At 38.1% G+C, this 15,081-nt stretch overlaps 1 protein-coding gene across 2 annotated transcripts in view; it reads left to right on the plus strand.

Moving 5' to 3' along the window:
- The window catches only part of usp13 (ubiquitin specific peptidase 13), a 31,401-nt gene extending 17,125 nt beyond the window's left edge, over window positions 1-14,276 (plus strand). For both annotated transcript variants that reach the window (XM_010770891.1, XM_010770818.1), the window contains exons 14-21: window positions 72-160; window positions 603-725; window positions 3,923-3,946; window positions 4,374-4,517; window positions 7,533-7,702; window positions 9,313-9,502; window positions 10,419-10,503; window positions 10,875-14,276. In XM_010770891.1, the coding sequence (XP_010769193.1) occupies window positions 72-160; window positions 603-725; window positions 3,923-3,946; window positions 4,374-4,517; window positions 7,533-7,702; window positions 9,313-9,502; window positions 10,419-10,503; window positions 10,875-10,971 (922 nt within the window). In that variant the 3' untranslated portion in view covers window positions 10,972-14,276. The remainder of the gene's footprint in view (window positions 1-71; window positions 161-602; window positions 726-3,922; window positions 3,947-4,373; window positions 4,518-7,532; window positions 7,703-9,312; window positions 9,503-10,418; window positions 10,504-10,874) is intronic.
- The last annotated feature ends 805 nt before the right edge of the window (window positions 14,277-15,081 follow it).

A 15,081-nucleotide genomic window follows, 5' to 3' on the forward strand; every position in this document is an offset into this window, starting at 1 on the left:
TGTTCCTAGGCTCACATCTTTGAATTAAATTGTATTTGTAATATTTGTTTCACTTTGCATCTCCTCTGCAGAACTTCCCGTTTTGCCACCTTCCCTGAGTATCTGATTTTGCAGATTAAGAAATTCACATTTGGGGTTGACTGGGTGCCGAAGAAAATAGGTAACTATTTGCCACCCCCCCTAAACTGTCTTTTACTAGATGCCCCCAGTGCTGTAACTCGGTTATTATAAGTATTTGTATAGTGCTATAATTGTCCAGCAGAGGGCATCATCAATCAGCAATTCACAAGGCACATACAGTAGATTCTAGAAGGTGAAACTGCACTGTAAACTAATGAATGGTTCCCCTGCAACACATAAACACACCACACATCTCTTATGATCAAGTTACTTACATATGTTTTCCCTCAACTGTGAGATATGTTTAAAAAATCATTGCTGTAAGAGCAATTTGTAAATGTATTTTGAGATGTTTTATTTGATGTATCCTTTGTAATTCTACGGATGCTTTCAGAAATTCAGAACTACAGTTTCAGGAGGCTCTGATTACTGTTTTTGGGATGCATTGCTCAGTTAGGTTGTATTTGCTTGTTCCTGCACAGATGTGGCCATTGATGTCCCAGACTTTCTGGATTTGAGTCGGATGCGAGCCACCGGGCTGCAGGCCGGTGAACAGGAGCTGCCTGACCTCCTGCCTCCCATCGTGCTAGCTGAAGACACCAGAAGTACAGAACAACTTCATTTTATGCACCTGTGTGTGTGGGTGTGTGTGTGCATGTGTGTGTATGTGTTAATACAGCACACTTAGGTGGTTTTACAAGGCATAACACCTTGATAAGACCTATAATTAAATTAGGAACCTTCACATTTTGCTCTTTAATCATTCTATGGTCCTTTTGCAAATCCTGTAACCTCTAGTGTGAGTTTTTGGTGCCGTTTAATATATATACATTTCTGTTTTTAAATCAAAATGCTCCATTAACCTAACCCAGAATCCACTGACAATGATCCCCTGGTCACAAGCTATGACTCACCTACCATGTCCTACAGGGATATATTTGCATTCATGCGTGGCTACTAAAAACAGCAAACAGCGCTCTCAACTACTGCGGGCACTTTTGGCCCTTTATGTTCAATTTCACAGTCCTTTTTATTCCTTTTAAAGGGCATTGTTTTCTCCAAGTGACTGTTTTTTGTCCCCAGATAACCACACATATTGTGCCCACTCTATTATATGCATGAGTATACAGAATATCAAACACATCGTCAATATATGAGACAGCATAAATCCGATTTGCCATGTGGAAATGCAGTGTTGCTTTGAGAACTACACTACAGATGTGTGTTGTTCCAAAGCTGCTGCCTAGCACCCTTTTCATAAGGTGTAAGGTATTTTTGTGACAGAGACAAATGATCCGTGAAATTGACTCTAATATGATGTTCTGCTCAAAGCCACTCAGGTTTTATTTTAAGGCCATATTGAATGGAATCCTTCGGGAAGGCATGCTCAATCAATTACTGAAAAGTTGTTGTGTTCACAGTGTGGCTAAGTCTAATAAGTTATAATGATTTTATAAGATCACCTTGTAATGCACTTCCTCAGGCTCTGGGAATAACCTACTAGAAGCTACTGTGCATTTTAAATCCCAAGCAGTATTGTTGTTACTTACATTTGTTAGTTTGTTACATCATACTGTTTGTTTATTGATATTTCCAGCATTACATACTTCAGCCTTTTTGTCTGCCTCTCTTCCTAACGACAAAAACGTGTCTCTTCTATGATTGTCATTCCTGTGCGCCTCCTTCGGTTGTTTGCAAAGTTCAGCTACATCAAGTTATCAGTGTCCTCCTTAATATTTTAGCAGGCGTGAAGCACAAAGTGTTCTGTGACATCTCCAGCTGCAACACCCAAAAAACGGGTCCTGAGCCAAAAACTGGGTAACATCAGCAAGAAGCCTTTGTGTGCTTCACACATTGACAGACTCTGGAGCTTTGACTTCTCAGAGCTTTACAGAATCGTTTAGCCGGCTGCTTCTTAGGCCGGGAAACTCAGAAAGACTCCGAGCATGTTTTTCTGAGTATGCCTTAATATTTCAGTACTGAACATTATGTGCTGTAGGCCTACCTGTTATCTCCAATCTACAAAGACATGAAATTGGCTTCTTGGAAGAGTGGAGTATTTGCTTAAAACTCTTCAGAGTGCTGCCCATTAAGGACTTTAGAGCTGAAACTACTTTGCTTAGGCAGCATTGCATATCTACGCCCAACAGCAGCAAGCTATGCAGCTATTTTAGCAGGCCACAGTGAAAGCGATTCATAAAAATAAGTGTAAATGTTGTTTGGATGTAGTAAGTTTGAGTCATTTCAGTCAGAGCTTCCTTTCTTATTTCCTAGAGGTACCAGTTTAGAAATGATGCTGTTTGAACTGTGAAACTAAATGAGGTCGATGAGGTCGATGTGCTGTTTACGAAGCATTTTCAGATTTTATTTATGTCACATTTATATGATGGGTTTTCTTGGTTGCAAATGAACCACTGGTCCATTATCCCCCAGCTGGCATCAGCAGTGATTAATCATTGGCCACCCCTCTGCCTCCAAAAGGCTTCAGTGCTCCTCATTGATTACACAGCACCGAACAAATCGTCTTTTCTGGAAGACCCACATTACTTCTCATTGGCTGGTGTATCATCCACCACTCACTCAATTATTCCAGACTATTAAGGAAATGGAATACAAAAAAGTATCGTTTGATTATATTTTTTCATTTTACAGCACAAAAATAAACAATTACAAAGTGCTCACATACATTATAGAAATTGATTTCTGGCTATGGTTATAATCTGATTGTTTTCTACAAGATTAAACTGCAACACTCAGGCACTTTTCAATTTCAAATACCCACGAGGCATTTAAAATGAAGAATGATCTGTTTCATAATTGTATAACAAAAAAATGAGAGGAAGCAACACCATGACTAAAAACTGTAATTTACTTTATAAAACTATCAGATGAAGATGATATGAAATATTAGAGAAGAGCCAGGACGTGGATTTTATTCTGTTTTAAGGAAAACAGGGGTCGCTGAAGTTGTGAAAAGTATGGGTTCCCGCCAAAAATATTTTCTTAGCCTATCTTGTATCGAACTTGAATAGTAAAGGGGTGTTCTTATATAATTATTTTATAATTGAACACCAGAAGCCCACATTTGTGCCCACATGTGACAAATATTAATGTTAAAACTTACTATAACAAAGGAAAAGTAAACAGTCAGCCAAAAGCTTCAGCAGTGTGCATTTTACAGAAGTATCATACGTTTGTTTACATTTGCTACAAAAAGCTAATGGCCATATTAGAACAAATAAGGTGGAAGCAGCAAAACTCCTGAGTGTATTGAATTAAGTTGGGGTCAGTCAGACCGGGGCGTTAATTGGTCGACAGCAGCTCATTATTTGCCTTGGGGCCTGTTAGCAGATAATTGTGTCCATGGTGTAAGATTGCCTTGAGTTTTTTTTCAGCCTAGTCTTGAGTGAGGATTTAAAAATGTATATAACAGCCACAGATCATGTAAACAAAGAAACCTCAAAGATAAATCTAAAGAACACAAAAATAAAAAGTTTGTGTTTGGGATTTGCATTTTTAGTTTCAGCCCATCCCTTCGCTCAGTGTGATCGACTACATCAGTTGTCCTTTTCAGAGTCTTCATCACTCTGTTGGCTACCTGAACAATCACTAATCCCACTTTTCTTACATCTGTGATTTTTGACAGATGTGTAAGAACTCTCTATGTTTACATGATGTTAGGGTTAGTCAGGTAAAAGTACACAAAATAACATACAAGCAAAAGAAAACTCAGAACAACCAGAGATAGTGTGTGATCTCATTGTGTGCACTCACCTGAACTAAGTTTCCTCTTCTGTTTCAGATAACTCCATGGGCTCTGCAGACTGTGAGTATTTTATTTCCTTATACCAGATTTATGTTTCTTTGTATCTGAATGTGCAACGTTTCTAAAAGATATATTGCCATGTAGAAATGTATTTTGGGAACCAAGTAATGCTGATGAATGCTATGTAGCGAAACCTTGCACAACATACACTCGAGCAGGTGCAGCAGCTGTTCTCTACTTCCAAACAAACTTTACTTTTCTTCATGGCTTCGTTTGCTTCAGCCAGACTAATTTCTCCTTTTGATAAATAACCCATCAATAAGAAAAGTCCCCTGGGCTGATTCTCCTCTGGCCTCTTTGTTTAATGAGGCCCAAAGAGAGAACCATCGCATATCTGTTTGGTGGTTGAATCTGAAAGGTGAACGGCGATGTTGAATCAGCAACTGCTTTGTTTTTAGTTATTGATGTCAGTTTGTCGTGTCCCCAGCTCCAGAAATAGACGAGGCGGCAGCAATGCAGCTGGCAGAGATGGGCTTCCCGGTGGAGGCGTGCAGGAAGGCGGTCTACTACACGGGCAACATGGGCCCCGAGATGGCCTTCAACTGGATCATAGCCCACATGGAGGAGCCTGGTAAGGAACCTCACTGCATTCAAATAACAAATCAACAGACACAAATGTTTATATTTGAGCTCAAAGCCTTTATCGGCATATTAGTTAAAAAGCACATACAGTAGGAGTGCACAACCCAAACCACTGAATCTGCACCTAAAGTAATAGTTTTACTGGAAGCTGAAAGTCGAGCAAGTCACTGAATCCAAATCCAATCTTCAGGCATAAGACGCTAACACCATGTTGAACTGGATGGCTTGTACAGTGAAAAGTTATTTGAACATCTTTTATGCTTTAGTAGACGAGGCTCTTTGTCTTTTTCTTACTCTGTATCTTGGGTTTAGAACCAGGCAAAATTATGAAAACAACATATTACAAATATAGAGATATGGACAGTCACACCAAAAGAAAGGCAAATGAAGCAGAAGTCAACAAGTTCTTAACAGTTAAAAGTAGGATTTTTTTTTTTGGCATCTAGCATTGTGGTTACAGAATGCATCAAACTGAATACCATTCTGCTCACCCATCCCTTTACAAATCTGCGATTATGAGCCTCAGAGAGTAAAAAAGAATGAATTCCGTGGTGTATTTCACAAACTTAGCCTCACTGAGAGGCAATCCTTTCCATAAAACTATTTTAGAAACAATGAAATGTATTCAGCAGCATGTGTTCCTGCAGTTTTACAAGCATCTCTGAGATTTAGGGTGGCCTTCAGGTAACATAAAACAATGCGAAAGGTCCTCTAGAGAGCAGTGTTTGATTGGTCATTTCTGAGCTAGGCTACTTAGATATGAAGGGCACATTCTCAACTTACTAAAACACTACGTTTCAGGTGATTTATATTTGAATGAAATCATGTTGTATTACATTTCTGCAAATTGATCCCCCTCAATACTACACACTGGCCCTTTACTTTAGATTACAATGTGATGTGTTTACAGATAACATTAAAGATGATCCCTACAGAGCTTAGACTCAAGTGTTGGCATGATTCAGAAAGGTCTACATATATCTGAGCTTAAGTTGCTGCATTGCTGACCTCAACCACTGAGTGTAACATGGGGGTATTTGATGGCTTAACAAAGGTTGTAACTGTATCTGGCTACAGTTATGGAGCTATTGTCCGCTGATATCTAGAATATTATAGTCAGTCTCAATTGACACTAAAAATATGGTGCCATCCTGCCTTTAAAGAATTCTGGAAGTAACTAATGTACAAATTCATGGTAAGGGGCTAATAGTTAAAAATATTCAGAACCAAATAATGATGGCAAAAAATAGGACGTGTGTTAAGTGGGTGTGGAGGGGTACCCAAAAAGACCCAACCCATAACAAGAAGAGAAGTTGCACTGAAGAGACACAATGTCATTATCAGCTTTGAGTCCACAGACGTCAAAGGGGAAGAGATATCAACAATAAATGAGGAAAAGACACGGACATGCTGCTTCACAAAGTAACACAATGGTCGCTTCTGAAAGCCAGTCACCTCATGTAAAGCTTGTGTTGCATTATTTTTTTTCTGCAAAAAGGCCATGCCTATGCAAACCTGCCAAAAACCTTTCTGCAGAAAGTAAAGAAAGCAGAGGCATGTTTATTTGTATGGGACCTTTTTTAAGCCCAAGGGTAATTCAAAGTGAGCGATTATGTCCCATATCCCCTTCTACCATTACGTTGTTTTTGCAAGTGTCAGACTTTGCATTCCTTTGTGTACCGCAGTGTATCGCTGCCAGTATGTGTGTGTGTGTGTGTGTGTGTGTAAGATTATCACTAAAAAAGTTTTTAGGAGCTGACTTTGTCTCTTATAGAGGCTCTGAGCAGCAGAGACGCTCCCAAAGGTGCCAACTCGTGTCACTTTTATTTCCCTGGTTGGCTGTAAAGGGCCTCTACAGTGGAGAGAAATTAGAGCAGCCCTTAGAGCAGCACTAACTCTGCTGTTAGTTTTTAAATGGGCCTAATGGATCTGCAGAATGGGCTGCATTCAAGCTCAATAACCTCAGTAAAACGCTGCAATTTTCCCCTAATCATTTTAGATGATTTCTCTTTGAATGAGGTGAACCTGAGAGGGATGCATTTACAAAGATAAACTTTCTTTATATAACGAAGCATTTCCAAAGCACTTTGCTGGCAAGGCAACTTATAATTATTATTCTTATTTATCATATTTTTGAGTAATTGTGGTAATAAAATGAACTTCAGTCTTATTGAGCAGGGACGTAGTTTATATGAACCTCATGAATGTTTTTAAAGGCTGATATGAGATCTAAATAAACATTGAAACTGTCAGAGTTGCTGTTAGAGGTTAAATAATAACCAATTTAAGCAAAAGTTGAACTTGACACACAAACATGAGTTGTTAAATTGTGTCTGTAATTGATCTGCCTGCAAAAGAGCCTTCTTCCCATACCATAAAAAAAAACTAACACGGGTAATTGAAAGGAGAAGGAGGCTGAGATGGAGACAGGAGTGGAAGATAAGTCCCTTCACATTTTTATTTATGGCAAGTGCGATAATGAAAGCTCTGTTTATGGCCAACCGTCAAGTAAGTGTCCTTAAGGTTCACTTTCCTTCGATCACATTGCAGTTCTTTTGAAAGTTAGGGGAACAAATGTGATTCTCTAATGTATTTTATGCAGAGGCTATGAATGTTTACAAAAACCTTGTCACAGCTCGAATGAGGATTCTTTTTTTTTAAGAATACAATATTGCTTCTTTTTTGTTGTTGAACAAAAGTAATATCACAGATCTGTTTTTCAGCTTTCCAGATGTTTTGTGACTAATACTCACTTGATCATCTATGTTCAGAAACATTGATTTATAAAGTTGAAAATAAATGTTACTTTTTCCAAGTTTCTCATGAAATTGCACTTCTGTACTTAACTGTGAGAGTGTAACTTTACTTGCCGAAGGGAAGCAGAAGAAAGAAGTCTCAAATCTGGAACTTTGACCTCTAACACAAATATATTCATATATTGGCTTTAATAAAAGAAGAACTACAGCATCTCATCCTCATTCTGTCTCTTTCTCTCTTTCCTCAGACTTTGCAGAGCCGCTCACTCTGCCCTCCATGATAGATTTCGGTCCCTCCAGCAGCGACAGCCCCTTGGGCGCCCCCCCGCTGGGAAACTCGCCCCCTGAGGAGAGCATCGCCATCCTCACCTCGATGGGCTTCCCCCGCACTCACAGCATCCAGGCACTCAAAGCCACGGTCAGTCTTCTGCCCACTCTGATTGCACTTTCTGAAAAAATAACAAATAAATCACTTTTTTTCCCCATTAGCTGGCATCAATACCTCTTTTCCAGGCATATTCTTTCCCTGCCAGATCATTCAAATGAGTCTTAATCCCCAGAGTAGTTTATTTATTAACATGAGTTTATGAGTTTCAGAATTTCGCTGCTGCAAACACCTCCGGTCTAATCTCTCCGATGCTGTGATTTTTGGTAACATCGATTTGTTTTAAATGACCTGAACAGGGAGGGGAGCTATTGTGCTGTGATGGTCAGCTTGCATGAGCTCACAAAGTAAACAGCACTTCCTTAAAGCCAGACTTCTTTAGGTGGAGCTCAGTCCTTAGTCTATGACTCACAGAGACAATAAAGAGTTATATAGAAGACAAAAAGCAAGTTAAGAGACATTCTGAGGACAGAGAACCGCCCACACAGTAAGAGAAGTGCAGAAACACAACAGCAACAACAACGGCCTGACAGTCACCACAGATGGATTAGGAACGTCCTGCTCAATACAAAGAAAAGTGTCACCAGTTCAGTTCAAGGAAAGAGGTTGGAAGTGAGGTGTTGTTTGAAGAGAGGTCGAGATGATGAAGACCAAGATCTGTCACTCATAAACGAGCTTGGCTGGCCTCGTTAATTTAATAGGTCTTACATGTCCGAGGGGATTATAGTCGCCTGCTCTACATGGTGTTTACAAATAGTCCCATCAGCATATGGACGCTAATGCATCCCTTTGAAACAGGATCTGCCTCAAAGACACGTCGAGACATTTCATCATCACATCTCATTAGTTCATGTTGAAGTTTTTGTGTGTGCATCAAAGGAAATGCAAATGCATTATCGCCCCTGTTTTGACATGGCCCCTTGATTCTCCTGTTTCATGCTTCATATTCCAAACGGCCCCCTCAACAGAAACACCACAGCAGACTGTTATTGAGGCACAGAAATAGACACCAGGCTTCCTTGTTTACTATCCCTAATAACACCAAACTCACTGCCTTCCACAAAAATAAAGAACATATATTTCTCACGAGGAGGCTGGAGGTGTGAAATATTAGTCCAAATGTAGGTGAGGAGTATTTTCTTCTACCTTGAGTGGAAGAAAAAAAAGCATGCGGCTTCATTTGCGACATTCTCCGGGAATCACACCTCTATTTTGGATTAAAAGCAAAAGAGCTCAAGGGGAATTAAGCACGGATGGATACCTGCAACCTCCCCACTAAATGATTTCTCATGTTCATTGTTGCCTTTTTATTGATTAGCTACTTTAAGATACAACAGCGACAGAATAAAAGACGGATAGTAAGAATATTAACTTTTCTTTCTAACACATTGAGTGCTGATATTTCCTGTTACTACCTTTTTTTATTTTGCTCCAGATATTACCAGGAAAAGGCAACTTCCTCTTACAGTCCATTTCCAAAACTACAAATGTAATGGATTTTGTAAGCTGCTAAAACAAATGTTGTCGCACTGACCCATCTGAAAACGGCAAACATCTGTACTAAACATACTGGTGTTATGTAGCAATTTTGCTTTTGAATTACAATAAACTCCCAAAGTAAAACTGGAAAATTGTTTTTTCAGAATAATAATCTCGAGCGAGCACTCGACTGGATCTTCATCCACCCTGAGGAAGAGGAGAGTGATGTCCTCTCAGACATGGCTGACACGGAGCCAAACGACAACGGCTTCTCCAACTCCAACTCACACAGCAACTCCACGATGTCTCCGGACCGAGAGGCGGCGGGCCCCCGGGTCAAAGACGGACCGGGACGTGAGTGACTTTGTCTTGACTTTATTTGTTATTGATTCTTATCTAAAGGCACATCAATGTCAGAGGTTAATTTTAAGCTTACTATGTTGGTGTAGAATTAAAATAGTTATATAGAAGGAAGAAGAAGAGTTGTATAGTTTGCTTGGTATTTGGGACAGTCATCCATTTAGTCAGCATTTAGCATATTCACTTACAAGACAAAGACCTGCGTTACAATGAAATTAAAATGGCGTCAGGGTCCATAAAAAGTGTCAGAGGGCGTGTTCGACCTCTTGACTTTTTATTTCACCTGGGTGTTTTATAACTGGCCAGTTTTCCATTAGCTCCAATTAATGTGGATTCTGACACAACGTGTATTGTAGTGCTGCATGGCACTGAGATCATCTGCCAGACTGAAGGCACACAAATATTGCTCACGCTCTTCATAAAGAAAATGTGTTCAATGTTATAATGCATCTACAAACTAGCATACCAATGGTGTTTTAATAACTAACACCAAAAATTGGTAGTGAGAATTATAATCGTTTTTTTGTTAATGACGACATGCTGTCCCATTCTAATCATTGTTTATTAATTTGTTTCACTTTAAATCGAGCACTTTGTGAACTTTCCTTACAGGATGCTCGTGCAACAGAAGCAAAGGAATAACACACACCCTATTCTGGAAAATCTGCAAAAACAAATCATTTATATCATTATAAATATACCTGAATGTTTGAACTTTTTGATCATTCTTATGCTGCCAATGAAGGCATTGTCATCAGCAACAGCGTCTTTAAACCTGATGATACCTGGTGTTTACATGTCCTTCTACTGAAGCTTTTTATATAAAGTGGTTGCGTACAGTTTGTATTTAAAAGACTGTTGTATTTTCTAATTAAATAGAAAATTCTTCTTTTTATGTTTCTCTTTCCAGGTTATGAGCTCTTTGCTTTCATCAGTCACATGGGAGCGTCCACAATGTCCGGACATTATGTTTGTCACATCAAGAAGGAAGGAAGGTGGGTCAAAGACATTTTTCTCTACTTTATATTCATAAAATACACAGTGGTAGAGAAACTGACAGCACTTTGTTGATCACTATGAGGGACTTTCCAGTTATAGTCATTCAAATGTCTGATTTGAATTGCCTTAATGTGTTTCCATCTCAGGAAATACATTTTCCCAAGAAATTCAATTATCATTACCAGTTTTATTATTAACTTAATGCCCACCAGAAGTAGAACATTAATTATTCCAAAACACAGGTACACTGTATTTGTTTTAATGAAAGGAAATTGTAAATTGACACATTCCTCTGTCCTCCTAGCTTTGAGAGATGTGACACTTTAAAAGCTTTTTCTCACTCCACAAATGTTCTTTCTTCCTGAAGGTGGGTGATCTACAACGACCACAAAGTGTGTTTGTCAGAAAGGCCTCCAAAAGACTTGGGCTACATCTACTTTTACCATCGACTGTCAAGCAGTTAAACTAAAGATACCGTCCCCCCCTAACCCCCTCCACCATGCAACCTTTTAGAGAACCGCAGTCTTTCCGCCCCGAAGACTGGCAGACAACTTTAATAACAGCCGCAGTGAAAACGATGGAAATAACCTCTCAGACCAGCTGCTCGCCTTACCGTGACGTCGTGCCGGAGCAACCAGGAACCCCGCTCAGAAAGGGAAAGCAATGTGCTTTTTGTGCATTTGTGTTTTGTTATGCTTTAAATGTATATATTCAGTGTGTATGTTAAAGAAAATACATTTTCTTAACGGTGTAGGAGCAGAGGGATGTGTGCAATGTCCACTTCTCTACACAAAATAATGTCACATGTCAAATACCATTGTTCCTCCTCTATGCCTTTAGCTACAGTGCCAGTATTTTCAAAGTGGTACATTTTATAAATGTATATTGAAATGGCTTCACTGCCAGCCCTGAAATGCTCTGAAACGGCAACAACAAACAAGAAATTCTGCTGCTGGTTCTTTGCATTTTGTAATGCCTTTCATCCCTAGGAAATTGAAAGGACATTTCAAGAATTCATATCTTTTGGTTGGATACTGAAAGAAGTTACAAACACAGTGAATGTTCGTACTGTAGAGCACTGAGAAGGTTGTGCTCAAGTGTCAACTAAACTGTAGCCATACAGTATGAGTGGTTAAATAATGGCTCAAACCTGTCTCGAGCTCTACTGAGAGATTACATGCAAGTTTTTCTATTTTAATGAGAAACATTTAAAGGTAAACTGGCTAAGAACTGAAAGCACTTTTTAATTAAAACAAGTTAAATTAGCTAAAAGCAATTGAATGTGATAACTCCAATTTAAACTTCAGTTCTGCAATGCTGTCCTTTTTCTAAGATCTATATCAAATCAAGAGTGATTGAAACGTCATTTATTAGTTTGCCCAAATTACAAGAATGTTAGACAACTTTTAATCTCAGCTGCGCCAGTTTATTCCGTTATCACTGACACAAACGTTTAAATGAATGTTTTGTTCACCTTTTGCCACTTTTCAAATGATTGGCTGATTCACTTAATTATGCAACTACAACCAAATCTGCTCTTGAAACCACCCAAAGCCGTGCGGTACAGATGTGCTGCGGTGCCGAATGTATGACTCGATGGGGCTCACTGCAACCAAAACCTCCTGTTCAGCTGAAACTCAACCGTTTGGTCTCTACAAATAACCTCATGCTGGATTATCTACTGACACGATGCTCATCTCATTTTTATACTCAGTGCCGGACAAACGTAGTCGATATGATGTGATTATTTGCCAAAGGCAGCCTCTGACTGAATCTGGTTTCATCTGTTGCATCTCAAAAAGGCAGTGTTGGTATTTTGTCTCATGGGACAAATCCAGTTTGGTGAGCTTGCATGCAGTGAATTAAATTGAGCAGCCATCGAATGCTGTTCATCCAATGGCTGCATTTTGGGTCGATATTTTAAAGGGGAGTTCTGCTTTAAAATAGACTTCTCGAATGTGACATTATTGTGTTGATGTCTTTTAGATATTTCTATTTTTAATTGTCATTATCTCTCATATCCAAGAAGACGGCAATTATTTGACAATGAAAAGACATTTCCAAATGTCATTTTAACTGCATATCTCATGAACATCGAAAAAGTGGAAAATAGCTAGGTGATATTATTATAGTGTTCAAAATGTCTTTCAACAATCTAAGTTAATGCTTTCTATGACCAGTCATTGCAGTATTTCCTTGATAACTGATCACTTTCAGATAACATTTTATGAATAAATCCATATTTTGGCAGTACTTCCCTTTTTAAAAACACAGTGCCTAGATTGCTCTGGAATTGAGTTGTATTCTATCTCAACCTCTCATTTTCATCAGATAGTTGTAGCAGGGAATTGTAATAGTTCTCTCTGCAAGTCTTTTGTTTCTGCCGTTGTTCTTCTAAGAATTATTTGTTTTTGTTTTCAAAAAACAAAATGTGTTGTGTCACACCCTGCTCTGGAATCCGTGACTCTGCTCTTCATCATTGGATAATAATCTTGCTGTATGAAGTACAGTCACAAAAACGTCTACAGGTATTCTGTGCAATTTATTTTCTTTGTCTTTGTATTTTTTTAGTTTTTGTTTCAGCTTTCCCTCCAGCTTGGTCTGTTTCCATTTGTTTTCCTATGTTGTTAAAACGGTTCCATTTTTAACAAAAAGGCTTTTTCACTGTCAGCATGTGCACTAGACGTTGACATTTAGTCATTTGGATTGGACAATTGTACTTTTGTGGGTTGTATTCTAATTTTTTCATTTAACTAAATGTCAAAAAAGGTTCCTCATTTGTTTCACTCTGTTGCCTTTTTGCAAACAAGTTTGTGCCAATTTTGTAGTTTTCATTACATAGATTTCCTGATGGGATTATTTTAAGTTGACTTTTGTAATGTATGCTTTCATCCAAATGTGGCTTAGTTGTATGTGAATAGAGCCATCACAGTATTCTCAGTGGCACTGTTTACCTACGATGTTTGGATAATTTAATAAACTACACTTTTGTTGAGACTTTGCCTCCGTAACAATGATCAAGAAACTCCAATTCCAGAGTTTTCATTGAAAAAATAAAGACACGTGAACATAGAATATATAACAACAGTTTATTTTAAAAGTTGACTTTCATATTGTAGGTTTCAAAGGTGCTAATGCTTTCTTGTGATTATACCGGGATAGTAATATGCATTATAGTAGGTGTTTCAATAAGTAATCCATACTGTATATAAAGTATATCATTTCTATGTGCATTCATTAAAATATCATTTGATTTGATGCATCAAGAAATAAACTAGAACAAACTGCCTTTGTACATATGTTGAGTTAAAGGAGTGAGGAAAGACATTACAGGAAATGTACTGATAACCTTTAGAAACCCCAACCAATGTCCCTGTTAACATTACATCATTTTCTAAATGCTTTCAAAGCCTATTTTTCCAGAAGACTGACACATTTTTACCACACTTATAAAGCAAAAAGGAAATGCTTTATTTATCTGGAAAAGTGTTCAACATTGATGAGTTTCTGCAGGTCTTCAAAAAATAAAAGGTAAATAAAAGTATTATTTAATTTGCAAAAGACTTACATATTTCCTTCTTTCCTACTGTAGGGAGTTGAAGTAATACATCATTAATATTAATATTTATCTTGTTTTATGTCATTTGATTGGCGGTGGCTTCAAGTGAAACAGACACATAACTGAACAAAATGTGACCTACTCTCAGTTCTTGTGAAAATGCGTAATAAGATGAGTTTTTGGTCATACACTGTATTCATTAAGGATTTTTTTTAAATGAATTTCACAAGGTATTTCTTAATATATAAATATAAATGTATTACATAAAAGCAGGTAAGAACAGACACAAAACTCTGTTGGCTGGGGTCATTCAAAGTGTTACCAGTACATTTGTAACTTGTAGAAGCCACTTTTAAAAAAGTTGTACAGAATATAACTATGACAAGCGAGTGGTGGCAATGTACCAATATTCAAGCTCAAGAATCATCATGTTCAGTAAATATTAAGTTTGTTACTCTTCTTGAGCCGTGCACACTCACGCATTCTATGCAGGAAAAAGCCTCTTGTATAGAATATATACTGAATATATACATCACTTTTTGTCAAGGTTGCAGATTTAAAAAGTGCATTGTAGAAATATTGCAAGGAAACCTTATGATATATTTTCCTACGTTAGTGGGAGGGGAAGCAAGCACATCCATGTATTTCATGCATACCAATGAAAATAGCATTCGAAGTAGTTCATGGAAAGGATCTAGCATGCGATCAACTTGGATCTGTTCCTCAGAGCATGCGTTATGCTAGGCCAGTTCACCTGAGAAGGTACAATAGGTAGGTTCTACAAAAAGGAAACGGTCACCAGGCATCCTATCTCAATGCGCTGCAGTATTATGTACACAGAAGTTTAGGTTTCAAGCTTGCAATTTAAAGTTTCTTTAAAAAAATACGTTTCTCATTTTTAACACAACTACAGTATCTTGAAATGCAGAAAACAGAGGTCTACAACCCCATAAGAAAACTAGAGTTGATTTAGAAAGCACAACTTAACAGACATCATGTTTATGAGTTTCTATAG

The sequence above is a fragment of the Notothenia coriiceps genome, unplaced genomic scaffold (genome assembly GCF_000735185.1).
Source record: "Notothenia coriiceps isolate Sejong01 unplaced genomic scaffold, NC01 NC01_scaffold00000151, whole genome shotgun sequence".
NCBI lineage: Eukaryota > Metazoa > Chordata > Actinopteri > Perciformes > Nototheniidae > Notothenia > Notothenia coriiceps.